Genomic DNA, 14,487 nt, shown 5'->3' on the forward strand with positions numbered 1-14,487 from the left:
GGAAGGAAGGAAAGAAGGAAGGAAGGAAGGAAGGAAGGAAGGAAGGAAGGAAGGAAGGAAGGAAGGAAGGAAGGAAGGAAGGAAGGAAGGGGAAAATCCTGTCTTTGGCTGTACCGAGGGAGAAGAAATGTGCAGAATGGGAGAAGTGATGGGTTCCACTGTACTTTCCCACAATTCAGACTTCCAGACTACACCTGGGGTAGGTTATTCAGTCCTGGATATCTTAATTTAAAAGGGAAATTGGCAAATTATAACATTTAGAAGGCAGAAATCTAGTTAGTAAGAGGGTTGGTTGAGGATATTAGGCTTGTAGGACCTGGAGAAGAGAGTTATTAAAGTATAAACAATCAATATCTTTAAATATATGAGGGATGTCTTTTGGAGAAAGGATTAGGTTTATTCTGCTTGAACCTATCAGGCAAAACTAGGAACAATGAATGGGTAGAAGCTGCCGAGGCAGATTTTGGTTCAACATAAAGAAAAACTTCAGCATTTCAGTGGCTTTAAAAAAAAAGCATTAAGTGCATTACACTAAATTGTTTATACTTAAAAACCTAAATAATCTCAGAGCTAGAAGAGTTCATCAAGGTCATCTACTCCAACTTCTCTACCAATACAGCAACCTCTTCAAAAACTTCCTTACAATTGCTATTTAAACCCTGATTTAACACCGCCAGTGATGGAAACCCAGTATTCCAAGGAGGTTCATTCCTCTTTTAACAACTCTAATTGCTAGGAAGATTCTAATGAGGAAGCTTTAAACAACTATAAATTAGTATTGTCATATGATACCTTGAAAAATTGAAATCCTTCCAGTAATTTAGAGATTGTGAGGGAGGTTTGGTGATTGCTCAAAGCCTTTAGATTAGATACTATCTAGAGATGGAAACTACTTTATTTTACATCAGGCCCTATGGATAATATGGAGAATGTTGCATACATCATGGGAATAATCTGAGTATTACAAGGAGTCCTATAGTGCCTGGGGGCACTATGCACCAGTAAAAAACTTTGGATTAGAAATCAAAGTTTCCAGGTCAGAATCCTGGTTCTGCCACTTACTAAATTCTGTGACCTTGGTCAAGTTTCACTTAATCATCCTTGGTCTTAATTTCCTCATCAATAAAATGAGGGGTTTGGACATGACTTTTAATATTCTTTCCAGCTCTAAATCTTTGATCTTATGGTCCTTGTGGATTTCCAGTAGCAAAAACTGATACAAATGAAAAACTGTTCAAGATCCTTGCATAATGTGTTTCAAATAAGGAATAGTCTTTATTCTCATTCTCCCTTTTTCTCTCATAACTATTAGGTAGAATAGACACAATACAGAACTGGCAACTAATTAAATGAAAATACCAGGTATCTAAGAACTCTTAAGAATGGGGTCCTTGCCTTTAAGGAACTTCTAATAAAACTGAAATAAGCTGGACATCAGATTGGTTCTCACCTTAAGGTGGTGGGGGGATGGAGGATTTGGGTAGGTTTTTACATAGCTACAGAGAACACAAATTCTCATAATTTCTTAAAGCACCAGGAATTTTCTTTGAGAATCAATAACTACATAACATTTTTGCTTAAGTTTAAAGAAAGGCAGAAAAATTATTACCACAGGGTAATACCACAGAAAAATTATTAACACATTTTCAAAGTGTTTAAAACTGGTCTTATGTAGGGAGAATCTTTTGCTTTTTTCCCCCTTCCCCTCTCTGAATAACAAAGAACCTGCATTATAGTGGAAAATGCCTTGGACAGTGAATCAGGAAACTAGGGATCAATTTATGGTCTGCTACTTATATGTTGAGCACATTACTTTCCTTTCCTTGGTCTTACTTTCCTCCTCTGTAAAATAAAGGGAAGAGAGGATGTGTTATCTTTAAGGTATTTTCCAGCTCTGAATCCAATGAATTTATGGTTCTTGAAGTGTCTAACTTTCCCCAAAGTTCAAGTCACCTTCCTTCTCTGTTGCTAGGCAACCTAAGGCAGTCAGTACTGCAAACAAAGGGAGAAATTGGACCTGCTGATATTGCTGATTGTTGCTGCTGCCTGTTTCTTAACCTGGCCTTGGCTGGGGCCTGTGGACCTGATCAAACTAAGTATTCAAAGTTCTTTGGAAACAGGTTGGGGCAAATGTGTACAATAGATGGTGCCTCTTTCCTGCCCTCAGGCTAGATTTCCACTCTTGCTCCCCATTCAAGATGCCACATCTCCTGTCAATTCCTGTTTGGATCCCAAGGAACAGTTATGCCTCATGCATGAAAGGACTGTAAAGACAACTGAAATGTGACCTTCCAAAGAAGTCAGGACTGCCATGATTTCTCCTGATCACAAATCTTCCAAGAACACAAATCTAAAGCTAAATGGGATTTTTCAAGAGTCAAGACTCCCAAAAAGATAAGGAGGCATCTGAACAGCACAAGAAAACAAATTTCTAACCTTTTAAACATGTAAAGTCAGAGGATTTAGAAGCAAAATGGGTCTTTTAGGTCATTTGGTCCAACTCTGTCATTTTATAGAGGGAAAACTTTTGTCAATGGCAGGGTCAAAATTTGAAACCACATCTTCCCACTCTAAATTTAATGTTCCTTCCACTGCTTAATCGACCAGGTCAAATGGGCAAGAAAAAAAGTGGGGGCATACCAGAGATTGGGTCTCTGGAAAATGAGATTAGTATCACTCTTTTCTTCTATCTTTATCCCTGGGGAAGACTTTGGAAAAGGTCAGGTAGGACATTGTAGGACATGAATATGTGATAGCCAGGAAAAGCCTATATGGTCCCAGAAACACCTCCTAAGTATGACAATATACCAATGGCCTGGGGAGCCCTGGTTCAATGGGCTATATTTGATTTGTCAAGGCCATGGTAGAGAGGCAAGAGCTGAGTTTCCTGGTGAGTAGGCTCAGAGCATCATCTAAGAGTATATATGGACTGCTGCTGGCTTCCTGATACTATTTGTTAGTGGTTCAATGCAATTTTCACCCACTTGAAGGGCATACTTCAGAGCCAAAAAAAGGCCCAGAAAGATATTTTACTATAGCATAATAGTAAAGAACTAGAAAATCATAAAGAACAAGACTTTAAGATTATAGTAAAGTACTAGAAATTATTACCTCACTCGGGAAACCAGCATCAATTAAGTCTGAGTTCTATTTATAGATCAATTAAAATCTTCTCATTTGCTGCTAGAAAGAAGCTACTCTTTCAACTGCTTTGCTTGTGACTGAACCAGTGTTAAACCATCCTTGCCATCTCTTTACCTGCCTTGCTCTTAAAAGTCTCCTTTAAAAGAGTTCAGGAAGAGAAAAGGCTAACTTAACTGCATCCACTAGAAACTTGGAAGCTTTAGAAGAAGAAGAAATCCAATACAGCTGGAGAAAATTCTGCCCATGAGTAAGCAAATCATCTAGAATGAATTAAATTTTTACTCTGATCATCATGGAGCCCCCAGTGCTCATCAAGGCCCAAGGGAGAGAGTGTATACTTACCACAATAATGTTTTCATGCTCTTGAGTGGTCAAGTTGGTGTTCTAAAGGAATAAATAAGGGAAAAAAAGGTTTAGAAAACTTTGCATTTATTACTCACAAGTACGTAGATATATAAAAATGAAAATGAAGGAGGCTTAGAAGAATAAAAATTTGTCATTTAGAGTCTTATTTTTCTTTAACCAACAATTTCTGATGTAGTCCCAGGGGCACATAACTGGTGGAGTAAACTCTTTATAGAATTCCCTACTTGTATCTTTACTTAGGGACATTTGTAAAGAGGACAGCTTTTTAAAAATGCATACTTCTATTTAAAATTCTTCAAGGATCTGTGATTTCATCAGTGTGAGCATTCCCTCTACTGACTAACAAGGCATTAAAAGATGATCTTTGAGAGGTGTTGTGGCTATATAATTTAACAGCTTATAACCAACCTAGTGGCAAACATCTGGAAATTAAGCTAGGTTGGTCCTTGAACAATGGATGCATGGTCTATCACTAGATGTTTACTTGAAAACTTTCCAGTTTAGTATAACATGCCAAAGGAGTTTTCACCCACCAAGACAGCCTTTGGGAAGCATGGAGTTATCTTTCCATCATGATTTGAGAATCTAGTATTTACTTTCCCACCACAATGAAGCATCGAAGAAAGAATTTTAATTGTTATCAACCCTTAAATTGGTTTCCAAGATATTCAAAGCAGTGAGTCTTTGCTTACAAGGTAAAAAATATCTTTGATACTCCGTTCCCCCACAAAAATTCTTGTTCACATCTCACACACATATAAGATCTTTGCTGTAAGAATTTGGCAGTCACTTTGAAGACTGAAACCAACTTAACTTCATCAGTACTTTCCATACAACTACTTTCTGTAAAAAACAAAAACCTAATTAGAATTGGCTTTAGACCTTTGCTGACTTTAAAAAATAATTAATAAAATGCTTACTGCAAAGGACTTTTGGCTAGAGTGCTTGGACATCCATGTTACACAGTAAAACTGCACCCAAGCAAACCAAACACGGTTCTTAAGCAGAGATATAAGGCAGTTTCCTCAAAGTGATATATATTCAGGTGGATTGTCCCTTTCTAGTTCTGTAGGAAAGACACAGCAGAAGGGTGGATTCTTTCAACCAGATGGACCCCCTTCAGGTTTTACTTCAACTGTTAACCAAAGAAACTAGAACCAGGATGAAGGGGCTGAGGAAAGGTAAATGCTTGTCTTCATTTCTGAAGGCAGTGCATTAAAGGACACCAATATCTTCACCACCAGCTTTTTCTGGAAAGAGGGTAGATTTGGGGTAGAGAAGAAGGAGGATGATACCAAAACCACTTAGAAGACTGATTTTTGCTTTTAGGATTTTCTATCAGTGTGCTATATGTCTATTGTGAGAAAAAGAGCTGATCTGTAATAACTTGATTTAATTCAGCAAGCATTCATGGAGTTTACCATGTTTTGGGCACTCTGCTAGGTACAAGGCACAAGATACAAAAACAAAAACTAAAAATTCTCTGCCTTCAAGGGGCTTATATAAAACTTATACATTTATAGAAGTCTAGAAGAAAAAGCAAAATTCTTGAGTTAATGTCTTCTTATGTGTTAAGCTAGAGCTTAGTCCATGACACTATTAAGGTTTTTCTGCATTGCAGGTGTCAGCAAGGACCAGTGAGTTCACTCAATGTTTGACTTTTACAAATCCTTCCAAGAAATCAGTTCATTAGGAGTCTTGTATGGAAACCCATCTGATGGGGGCACATACCCTCAACTTATAACTCATGAACTGTCTCCTATTGAGGTCACCTATAGTTGGTTTTGACATTTCTAACACTGACATTGTGAGCCAATGTCTATATCAGGAGTCAAAGAAGGTTCAATTCTCTAGTTTGTCTGAGTTTGAAGGTACACTACCATGATTCTCAAAGGACCTGACCAGCTAACCTAATGAGCCCACATTGCCTTCACTGAGGTCATAGAAACTCAACCACAGATATGCTCATATTTCAGAGCAAAGTCAAACCTGGTTTGCCGCTGGTGAATCTTGCTCCCAAAAAGGAAGTATCAGCACTACACTTTGCTGGCAGAATCTACCGCCCATGCCTGTACTATTCAAAGGATGATATTTAATTAGCAGGCCCTATTCCAGGCTTCTGTACTGTGCTAGGAGGTTTTGATGTGAACAGAGTCATCCCCATCCATTCTACATGAAACATCACAGCCCTTCTTTACAACTGAATCTGTTCATTCATTCCTCTGTTGTGGATAGCACCACCTTTGTTCCCATCTGTGCCAGCAGGTTAGAAAGTATCAGTAAAATGTCTTTCCTAAATGCTTTGCAATGAAGAAAGTCTCATATCAAACAGTTTTCATTTTTAGGTTTTAAAATGCACTTTACTAACCACTCTATTAGGAAAAACTCCTAAACCTTTAGTCCCCTAAGGATTGGCCACTACAGGGATTTGGCATTCTCTCTTCAATAAGAAAACAAGAGATGCTAAGACATCAAAAGTTGTTTCACCTCTCCAAAAATTCTCCTCTCTCATGTCAGACAAATTTTGTGCCTCTTTCTCTTTTTCTTTCTTTTTACTTTCTCTACCTTCTCTTCCCTATGACAGGCTTAATAATGGCTCTCATACTGTGCTGCCTATTCATGTTAGCAAGAATGTCAAAGGAATACTTTGAGTAAAATGAAAGAATATCCTACCAAATTTGGAAGAGTTAAAAATATGTGGTTCCCTGGATGTCTGTTTTGCATGACCGCATATAGGATGTCTTAATCCTATTAGAGTAGAATCTGAAGGAACTCCTTCACTGAAGTTGATTTATCAAAGGGCCTTAGCAATAATTTCTTGCCTAACATTCCAAACTCTTGCTCTTTGTTCCTTGTTTCCAATCCGTGTGCAGAACCCTCATCATCTAACTGACCTTCAGTCTCTTTCAGATGGACTTCTTGCCTGCCCTTCTTCAAAGCAGGTCAGAAGGCCTCACCATGCCTCACTGGACTCCCATTCAAGGGAAGAGGACCTTGACAACCCAGTAATGGGTACCATGTTTTTGTGGACTCCTTGATCAATTCAAGCAGGCATGAAGAGAGACCTGCCATAGAGGCAGAAAAAACAGTATGGCAAGGAAATCTGGTAGTGGAAAAGTTGGTCAGATAATCAAGAGAAGGAGGGAGTAATGGTGTGGGGATACTAAAAGAGCAAACAGCTCAGCAGAGGATGTGTGGTACTAGGCAAAAGCAGGACAGTCTTCTATTTGTTCTATCTGATTATATCTATTTATTCTATCTGATGCACTACAGGGACATGAAACTGGCTAGCAGTGGACTTAATTTAAATTTGAGGGTCCTTGGCAAACATTTGCTAAAGATCAACCAGAACCCAGTGCTAAAAAATATGGAGGCTGAGTTCTACTTATCATCTAAAACAAAATTCATTACTTTTGGCCCCAAACATTCTCTTCCAAACTTCTTCTCAATTCCCCTCTACAAGGTATAAGATCCAGCCACATTAGCCTATTTGCTGTTCATCATTCCTCACATATGACATTTCATCATATCTTTCTCTTCCTGCCTATCCTGGTAGTCCCAAAGGTATGGAATTCTCTCACTCTCCTCACTTCCATCATCTTTTAGCTTCCCTGGCCTCCTTTCAACATATAATAAATATAACTTTTAGGAGACTTTTATCAGTCTTGCCCCAATACTACCCTGTCCGCAGTTACTAGTGCTTTGCCTTAGAGATTACCTTCTATCTACCCTAGTTATATTTTGTATATGCCTGCTTATTTATATATCTCCCCTTTGAGCTCCTTGAGGACAGGAGTGATTTTTGCCTTTTTTATATTCCTAACACTTAGCACAATGCCGGCCACATAGTAAATGCTGAATAAATGCTTTGTTGATTTACTGACTAACTGGCAAAGTCCTGCCTGATCAAGAGGTAAGAAAAGCTATCTGTTGCCAGAAAAAGGTCTAAGCAAGAGATTTAGAGCACAAATTACAGGAGCCAACTTGTAACTTGTAGCCAGTATGAACTGCTAACATTAGAATCAATGGGGACCATGAGCCAGTAGCCAAGGTTGCTTTTACACAGCCTCTTTCCTTCTTCTGCCAACCTGTCATTGGGGATCATTAAAAACTTGGCTCCCCAGAAATTCTCCAGCCACTACCTCTAAGCCAGCCCAGCCGCCAGAACTAAAGCTGACATATTTCCTTAGCTCTGGCTGAAGTCTTTTGGTCTCTTTTCCTCCACACTAAACAGGTACTTTCAAGGTAACAAGTATCTACACTGTCAAGCCACCCTAGGGCAATAATAGCAATAAGAAGGACACTAGGTAGAGCCATTTGACTAAAAGGATAGGTTGGGCTGCAACATATGGTCTAATGGACAGAAACCTGGGGGAAGGACTGGTGGGAGGGGGGAAGAGAATATATTTCAGGAGATTGCTGAACTTAGATGGAGCAAAAAAAATTTACGCCTTTTTTCCCCCCTCAATAACCTCTATTTAGCATTTTTTCAAATTATTAATGTAGGTAATAAACATTATTCTAAGAAAAAGTCCACCAGAGGTTTCACCAAACTGCTAAAGGGTCCCTAACACACACACACACACACACACACACACACACACACACACACACACACACACACAACACCTTTTGCAATTTGTTAACAATAATGAGCCCAGTCGGAATTTTACTTCTTGTCTGTTGTGTATGCAAAGAAGCAGAGCTCACCAGAGGGTAAAAAAAGAAATAGAAGAGAAATATCTACATTTTCTAAATTTGTTAGAAGGTTAAAAATAGGTGTTATGGTCCCAACCCAGGAGCAAAGCTTTACCTCAGAAAGCAATTTGGAGACTATCTCCAGTGGAGCCTGGTGTATGGAGTCATCCTGCAGTGGAGATGTCAAGGCCATGTCTACCAGAGTCCGAATCTCCTTCAAGACGACTTCCCAGCGGCTTGGATTGCTCAGGACTTTCTTATACTTGTAAATCTTTTTCTGTTTTGGGGGAAAAAAGTTATATAGGATGTAGTAGACTGGAAAATGATCAGAGAACCAGAGAAACAGTTGCAATGGACTTATTTATTTTAGGGACCATCCAGGATGTACCCCTATTTTACAAATAAGGAAACTGAGACCCAAGGAGGTGAAACGATGAAGTCCATGGTCATAGGGCTGATCAATGGCAGGGACAGGACTAAAATCCTAGTACCTAGGCCAGGATTCTTTTCACTATGAACCAATGCTTCCAGTTGTTGTTTTTTTTTTTAATAGTTAAAAGGAGCCTTTTTCTTTGGAGAATATTCTTTGAATGAAATTTGGGTCTTTGTAGAATTTTTTTGTAGAAATTTTACTTCTGAAATTAAAAGCATTTAAACTTATTAAGAGAGAGAAAACATGCATGGATTAAGAAGAGTTTTTACCTTATTTTATAATGTACCACTTCCCCTTATCCCCATTTCAACTTCACCGTCATAGAGAATAATCTCAATAAAGTCCTTTGCAATGGGGTGTGATGAAATTTTCAAAAATGAATTACTGTACTCATCAAAAGCACTGAGCCAAAAGAAAGTCATACATGCTCCTTATGGAGCATATACTGTCACCACTACCTGATGAACAAGATAAGAAAAGCCTCACCTTCCTTTAGTTGCTGAATTGTCCTGGTCCAATGAAGCAATATTCAATGAAATGGATTCTAGGGTAGTAGGTTGGTGTTCTGTGGTCTCTATCCACACTATTCCCTCTTAGGCTCCAAGCTCCTCAAAGCTTATCTGATTACACAAAAATTGGCCCCCTGGAAAACTACTGTGTAATCCAGGGACCAACTTTTTCCTCCTGAGCTAGATCCTCCATACACACCAACAGAGCTTGCTCTGGAGACAGGGAAGCAATTCTAACTTTCCTAACTCCTTCATTATGCATTTTGCTCCTTGGGGGAAACCTAATTTTAGTGTCTTAACACTAGCAGCCAACTAGAGTGACAAGTTACAATCCTCAAGCCAGACCTACATTAGAGGATGCGTGCATGCCCTCCTCCTGAAATTACTGTACCCAGAAGAAATATTTAACAGCCCTCTGGTGTTTGTCTATATAGTTAGGTTACCTAATCTGGGAATTCACATCCAATTTGATTTTTAAAAGAATACAATGAATGGGGTAAACAGAGTCAAACAATCTCAGAGTTGAGACAGCCCTCAAGGGCTACCTGGTACCATCTATATCTAAGTGGTCAAATAGAGTAAGTCTGACTGCTCTTCCACTTAACAGTGCTTCAAATACTGAAGAGTATTTGAGGGAGGGGGCTTTATTTTCTTTCTATCCTCCAGCATTTGGCACAGTGCCTGGAATACAGTAGGTGTTTCAAAAATGTTTATTGACTATTTAAGACCATATCATGCCCCAGCTGAATATTTTCTTCTAACCATACCACTTCCAAAAAAAAAAAAGGGAAAGGAGTCATTTGTGCTGAATCTTGTAACTTCAGTGCTGAGAAATATCCCTTTAGACTCTCCTGTATATGTTTAAACACCCAGGGGAAGAGGGCTAAACTTCACTCTCCACCTACCATAGGAAGGAGACCTTTCCTTTCTGGCTAGGACAACATCCCAAATGAAGTCTGTCAGGATACTACCAACTCACTGTGGGTCCCTCTCCCCACCCAGCACACACAAAGGCAAAGGGAGTTGGCATGGCTATCTGGTCCTCCTGCTACTCATCCTTCTTCAGAGAATTAGCCTTCTTGCATCAGAAGCTCTATTAAAAACAGGTGCACACACTAGAAGATACCTGAGCACATCCACCTAATATATACACATGTTTTCTTCCCTTCTTCCTTGTTACAAAGATGTCCTCCCCTACCAGAGAGAAGGGAAGGTAGAAGTAAGGCAAAAATCAAGCTCATGTCAGTAAAGCATTCAGGCTGAACATCAGTGTTCAAAGAAATGTGAAGATTGTAATACAGTGTTCCCTTCCCCATCACCTGTTCTGTGGACATTCAACCTTGACAGTGCTTTTCTAGGGGTTAAGGGATCCTTTCTCCATTCACTTAGAAAGTTCCTATAATCAACAGTGGTGTGCGTATACTTATTAAATTTATCCATTGCACTGGATCAGTACATAAGTGAAGGTGACTATTGATAAATGTGTGAATCTGTATAACTGCATATGGTGTGTATGGGTGTGTATGAATGTGAGCATGAGTGAGAGAGAGAGAGAGAGAGAGAGAGAGAGAGAGAGAGAGAGAGAGAGAGAGAGAGAGAGAGAGAGAGAGAGAGAGAGAGATTGGGAGATTNGGAGAGGAGAGGAGAGGAGAGGAGAGGAGAGGAGAGGAGAGGAGAGGAGAGGAGAGGAGAGGAGAGGAGAGGAGAGGAGAGGAGAGGAGAGGAGAGGAGAGGAGAGGAGAGGAGAGGAGAGGAGAGGAGAGGAGAGGAGAGGAGAGGAGAGGAGAGGAGAGGAGAGGAGAGGAGAGGAGAGGAGAGGAGAGGAGAGGAGAGGAGAGGAGAGGAGAGGAGAGGAGAGGAGAGGAGAGGAGAGGAGAGGAGAGGAGAGGAGAGGAGAGGAGAGGAGAGGAGAGGAGAGGAGAGGAGAGGAGAGGAGAGGAGAGGAGAGGAGAGGAGAGGAGAGGAGAGGAGAGGAGAGGAGAGGAGAGGAGAGGAGAGAGAGCTCAAACACATGCTTTCCAGCTGAGTCATATCTTACAGAGGTAAGAAAATTGTGCATTGCAAGAGGGAGACCTCAGACTGATAGGCACTGAGAAAGAGAAACTAGTCAAGCCACTGATTCAAATGAATTAAGGGTTCAACCCATTTAAAATTCTTTCACAACAAACCTACTCTGCACCTTTCAGATGTATTCTGGGCTTCAAATGTTTGATACTGATGTTTGTCCTTGGCCTTTGTGGCTTTACCTTTTCTCTAAACTTTCCTCCTAATGACTCCAGAATGACATACGTTCTTACTTCAAGAGGAAGAAGGCATTCATTGAAGAACCACAACAGCCCTATTAATGGCCAAACCCACTTCACAAGATCATAAACTGAGAGCTAGAGGGTGATTTAGTCCAACCCCCTCATTCCAAAGATGAGGAAATTGAAGCCCAGAGAGGTAACTTGCCCAAAGTCACACAGATGGTCCATGACAAATCAAAGAAATAAAGCAGGTCTTTGACATCCAAGCTACCAAATATTCCTTTTAAATCTTCTAAATCATAGACAATATATTTTAGTGGGAGTTACACTCTTTAAAGGCAGAGTGTTTCCATTTTGTCTTTGTAACTCCAGAGTCCAGGACAGCTCCTGGCACACAATGGCTCAACAAATGTTTATTGATTTGATCGTGTCCCTTCCCTCCAAACCCTTCACCTTAAACTGGAACTCTGAGCAGAAAACCAGAGGAACAATGAAACGTTGATGACAACCAAGAGGTAATGAATTTCAAGTCTTTTGCCTAGCAATTAATACATCCATTGATGTGGTCTTGTTCTCGCATCACAGGCTACAAAGCTTAGCATATGAACAGTCTAACCATCTCTCTCATATGATAGTGGAAAAAAGCAACCTTTGGTCAGGAACTAGGCTATTTCACAAGATCTGTCCCCTGGAGGGAGGAAAAAAGTTCCGGAGGCCAAACACAATTCTGAAGGTGAGGAATCCCACCTAAAGTATCGGTTCTACCAGGGAGAGGGTGGGGTTAGAATCATTCACCTGATGTTAACCTGCTATTAATGAACTAAAATTCACCCTGCGTAGTGGCAATGTGATTTAGCCACAGATGACACCCCAGAGGAGTCTCCGTTCTTCATCCCTGGAAAGGGGGAAAAGGGGAAAGGGAATGTTGTGCTTCCAGAAGAATTGCAAGGCAATTTCTCAACAGAGAAGGGCTGAGTTCTTGAAGATGTCCCAGGGCTATGTCATCAGAATACTATTACAGGGCATTCATTGCCCCTAAAAATTCTTCTAAAAACTTTCTACCTAAAAGCATTCATTCGAGAGAATGCAACAGACAAGAGGAAATGTCATTGGATCATAGAGCAAGAGCTATAGGGATCTTAGAAGTGATACAGTCCAACTCCCTCATTTTATGGATGAGGATCTTGAGGCCAGGCTATGGATAAAGCAATTAATCAAAGGTGAGGATAGTAAATGAAAGGAAGATTTGAACATGGGTTTTCTGACTCCTAATCCAGTGTACTTTCCACTATACCACACTGTCTCTATCACCCACTATGTTGAGCACTTGGCCTAGACTGAGCTTTAGGCATATTCTCCTCGTTTTTTCTTTAAAAATCCTTACCTTTGGTCTTAGAATCAATGCTGTGTATTGGTTCCAGTGCAGAAAAGGCTAGGCAATGGGGGGTTAAGTTACTTGCCCAGGGTTACACAGCTGTGATGTACATGTCTGAGGCCAGATTTAAAACCAGAACCTCCCTTCTCTAGGTCTAGGCACTGTTTTAAAATTCAGTTTATATATGACAAATTTGGAAAACTTAGACCATGATTAATAAAAAGGCTCCTTTTAAAAAGTTTTTGCTTTAGAATTCCTTTAAATAATATGTTTCCAATGTATAATAAATAAGTTACTTATTTTAGAAAAAAGTTATTTGTGTAGATTTCATATACATATTAGCACTATTTCCCAGCTGACAGTGATTTCTTCCTTATATGGTCCCATAGCATTTTATACTCTTTGCTGTTTACTACCTGTGTCACCTTGGGCAACTCACTTTATCTCTAGGGGCCTCAGCTTCCTCATCTATAAAACAGGGATTGAACTAGATAGTTTTAAAGATATCTCCAAGCTTAAATCCTAGGATCCTATTTCATGAACTTATCTCATTTGAATTTTATTATAGTTATTTGTGTCCATGTCTTATCTTTCTCTATTATAAGTTCTTTAAGAACAAGCCCTATGCTTTACTTATCTTTGTCTAGCCAAATCAGTTCCTAACTCAGTGTTCTGCACAGAGTAATAATTTAAAAAATATTTGTTAAATGAATGAATAATATGTCCTAACATTACTGACCATATACCATGGTGGCCACAAAGGCTCACACATTCTACAATGGAGAATGTATGTAATCTAAGGAATTAGGATAACAATTCTTGTATTTCTTATCTCTCAGGGCCGTTATGAAGAAAGTGCTTTGGAAACTTTCAAATGCTATAGAAATTTAAAATTTGGCAGAATTTGCTGAAATACAGAAATTGTCATTATTTTAATATTTAAGTAATTTCCCATGCTATTATGGAAACGCACCTCTGACTCATCTCAGAAACACAATGAAAACTCAGATGTGAAAAGGAAGTGAGTCAGGAAGGATGCATGGCAGGGTTTCCACAAGGCATGACAAATCTCTTTATTCTTTAGTATAGTGCTAGGTTGACTCTACCCGTTCTGCCGACTGCTAGCAGGAGAAATGTTAGGTTTACTGTCCTATGGAAAAGCTATCAAGAAGCAGGAGCTGGCCTGCTCCAGATACATATTATAAGGCTCTTAGAGGAAGAGAAGATGAATGTGTCCTTGATCAGTTAAAGATACTGGGGAAAGGTGATGTCAGTTTGCTCTTGTGGGGAATTAATCACATTTGGTCAGGATGACAGGGTTGCAGGTAATGCTATAATCAGTCAGTCATGCCCTGAGCCTTTACTGGTTTAATAAGGTGGCAATTTGGGCGAGTGTTCTCCCTTTATCCACCCTCAACCAATTCATCCAGAGTGAGCAGCAGTTGGAGGGCTGAAACAAGTAGAACATTTCATACCCATAGGTGGATGATAGACATAAAATATTCTACTGTATTACATGAACAAATAGAAATGAAATTACAGAAAGCAAAGACAGCAGAGCAGCTGTCTTGGATAGACCTGGTAGCCACAGAGGAAGTTGGCTGTGGTGACCAAATACTTTTGAGGGTACTGAGGGATCAATAGTCAAGATACATTAAAGCAGAAAAGATTTCAAATTGCTTTTCTTTAAATGCTAGTGTTATTTATTTTTTATTC

The 14,487-nt window shown here is 39.6% G+C and overlaps 1 protein-coding gene across 1 annotated transcript in view; it reads right to left on the minus strand.

Moving 5' to 3' along the window:
• LOC123233492 (c-Maf inducing protein) overlaps positions 1 to 14,487 on the minus strand; it is a 268,181-nt gene that overhangs the window by 55,570 nt on the left and 198,124 nt on the right. The window contains exons 4-5 of the mRNA XM_044659582.1: positions 8,324 to 8,485; positions 3,487 to 3,528 (exon numbers count right to left, since the gene is read on the minus strand). Coding sequence (XP_044515517.1) covers positions 3,487 to 3,528; positions 8,324 to 8,485 — 204 coding nt within the window. The remainder of the gene's footprint in view (positions 1 to 3,486; positions 3,529 to 8,323; positions 8,486 to 14,487) is intronic.

Source organism: Gracilinanus agilis, chromosome 2 (genome assembly GCF_016433145.1).
Source record: "Gracilinanus agilis isolate LMUSP501 chromosome 2, AgileGrace, whole genome shotgun sequence".
Taxonomy (NCBI): Eukaryota; Metazoa; Chordata; class Mammalia; order Didelphimorphia; family Didelphidae; genus Gracilinanus; species Gracilinanus agilis.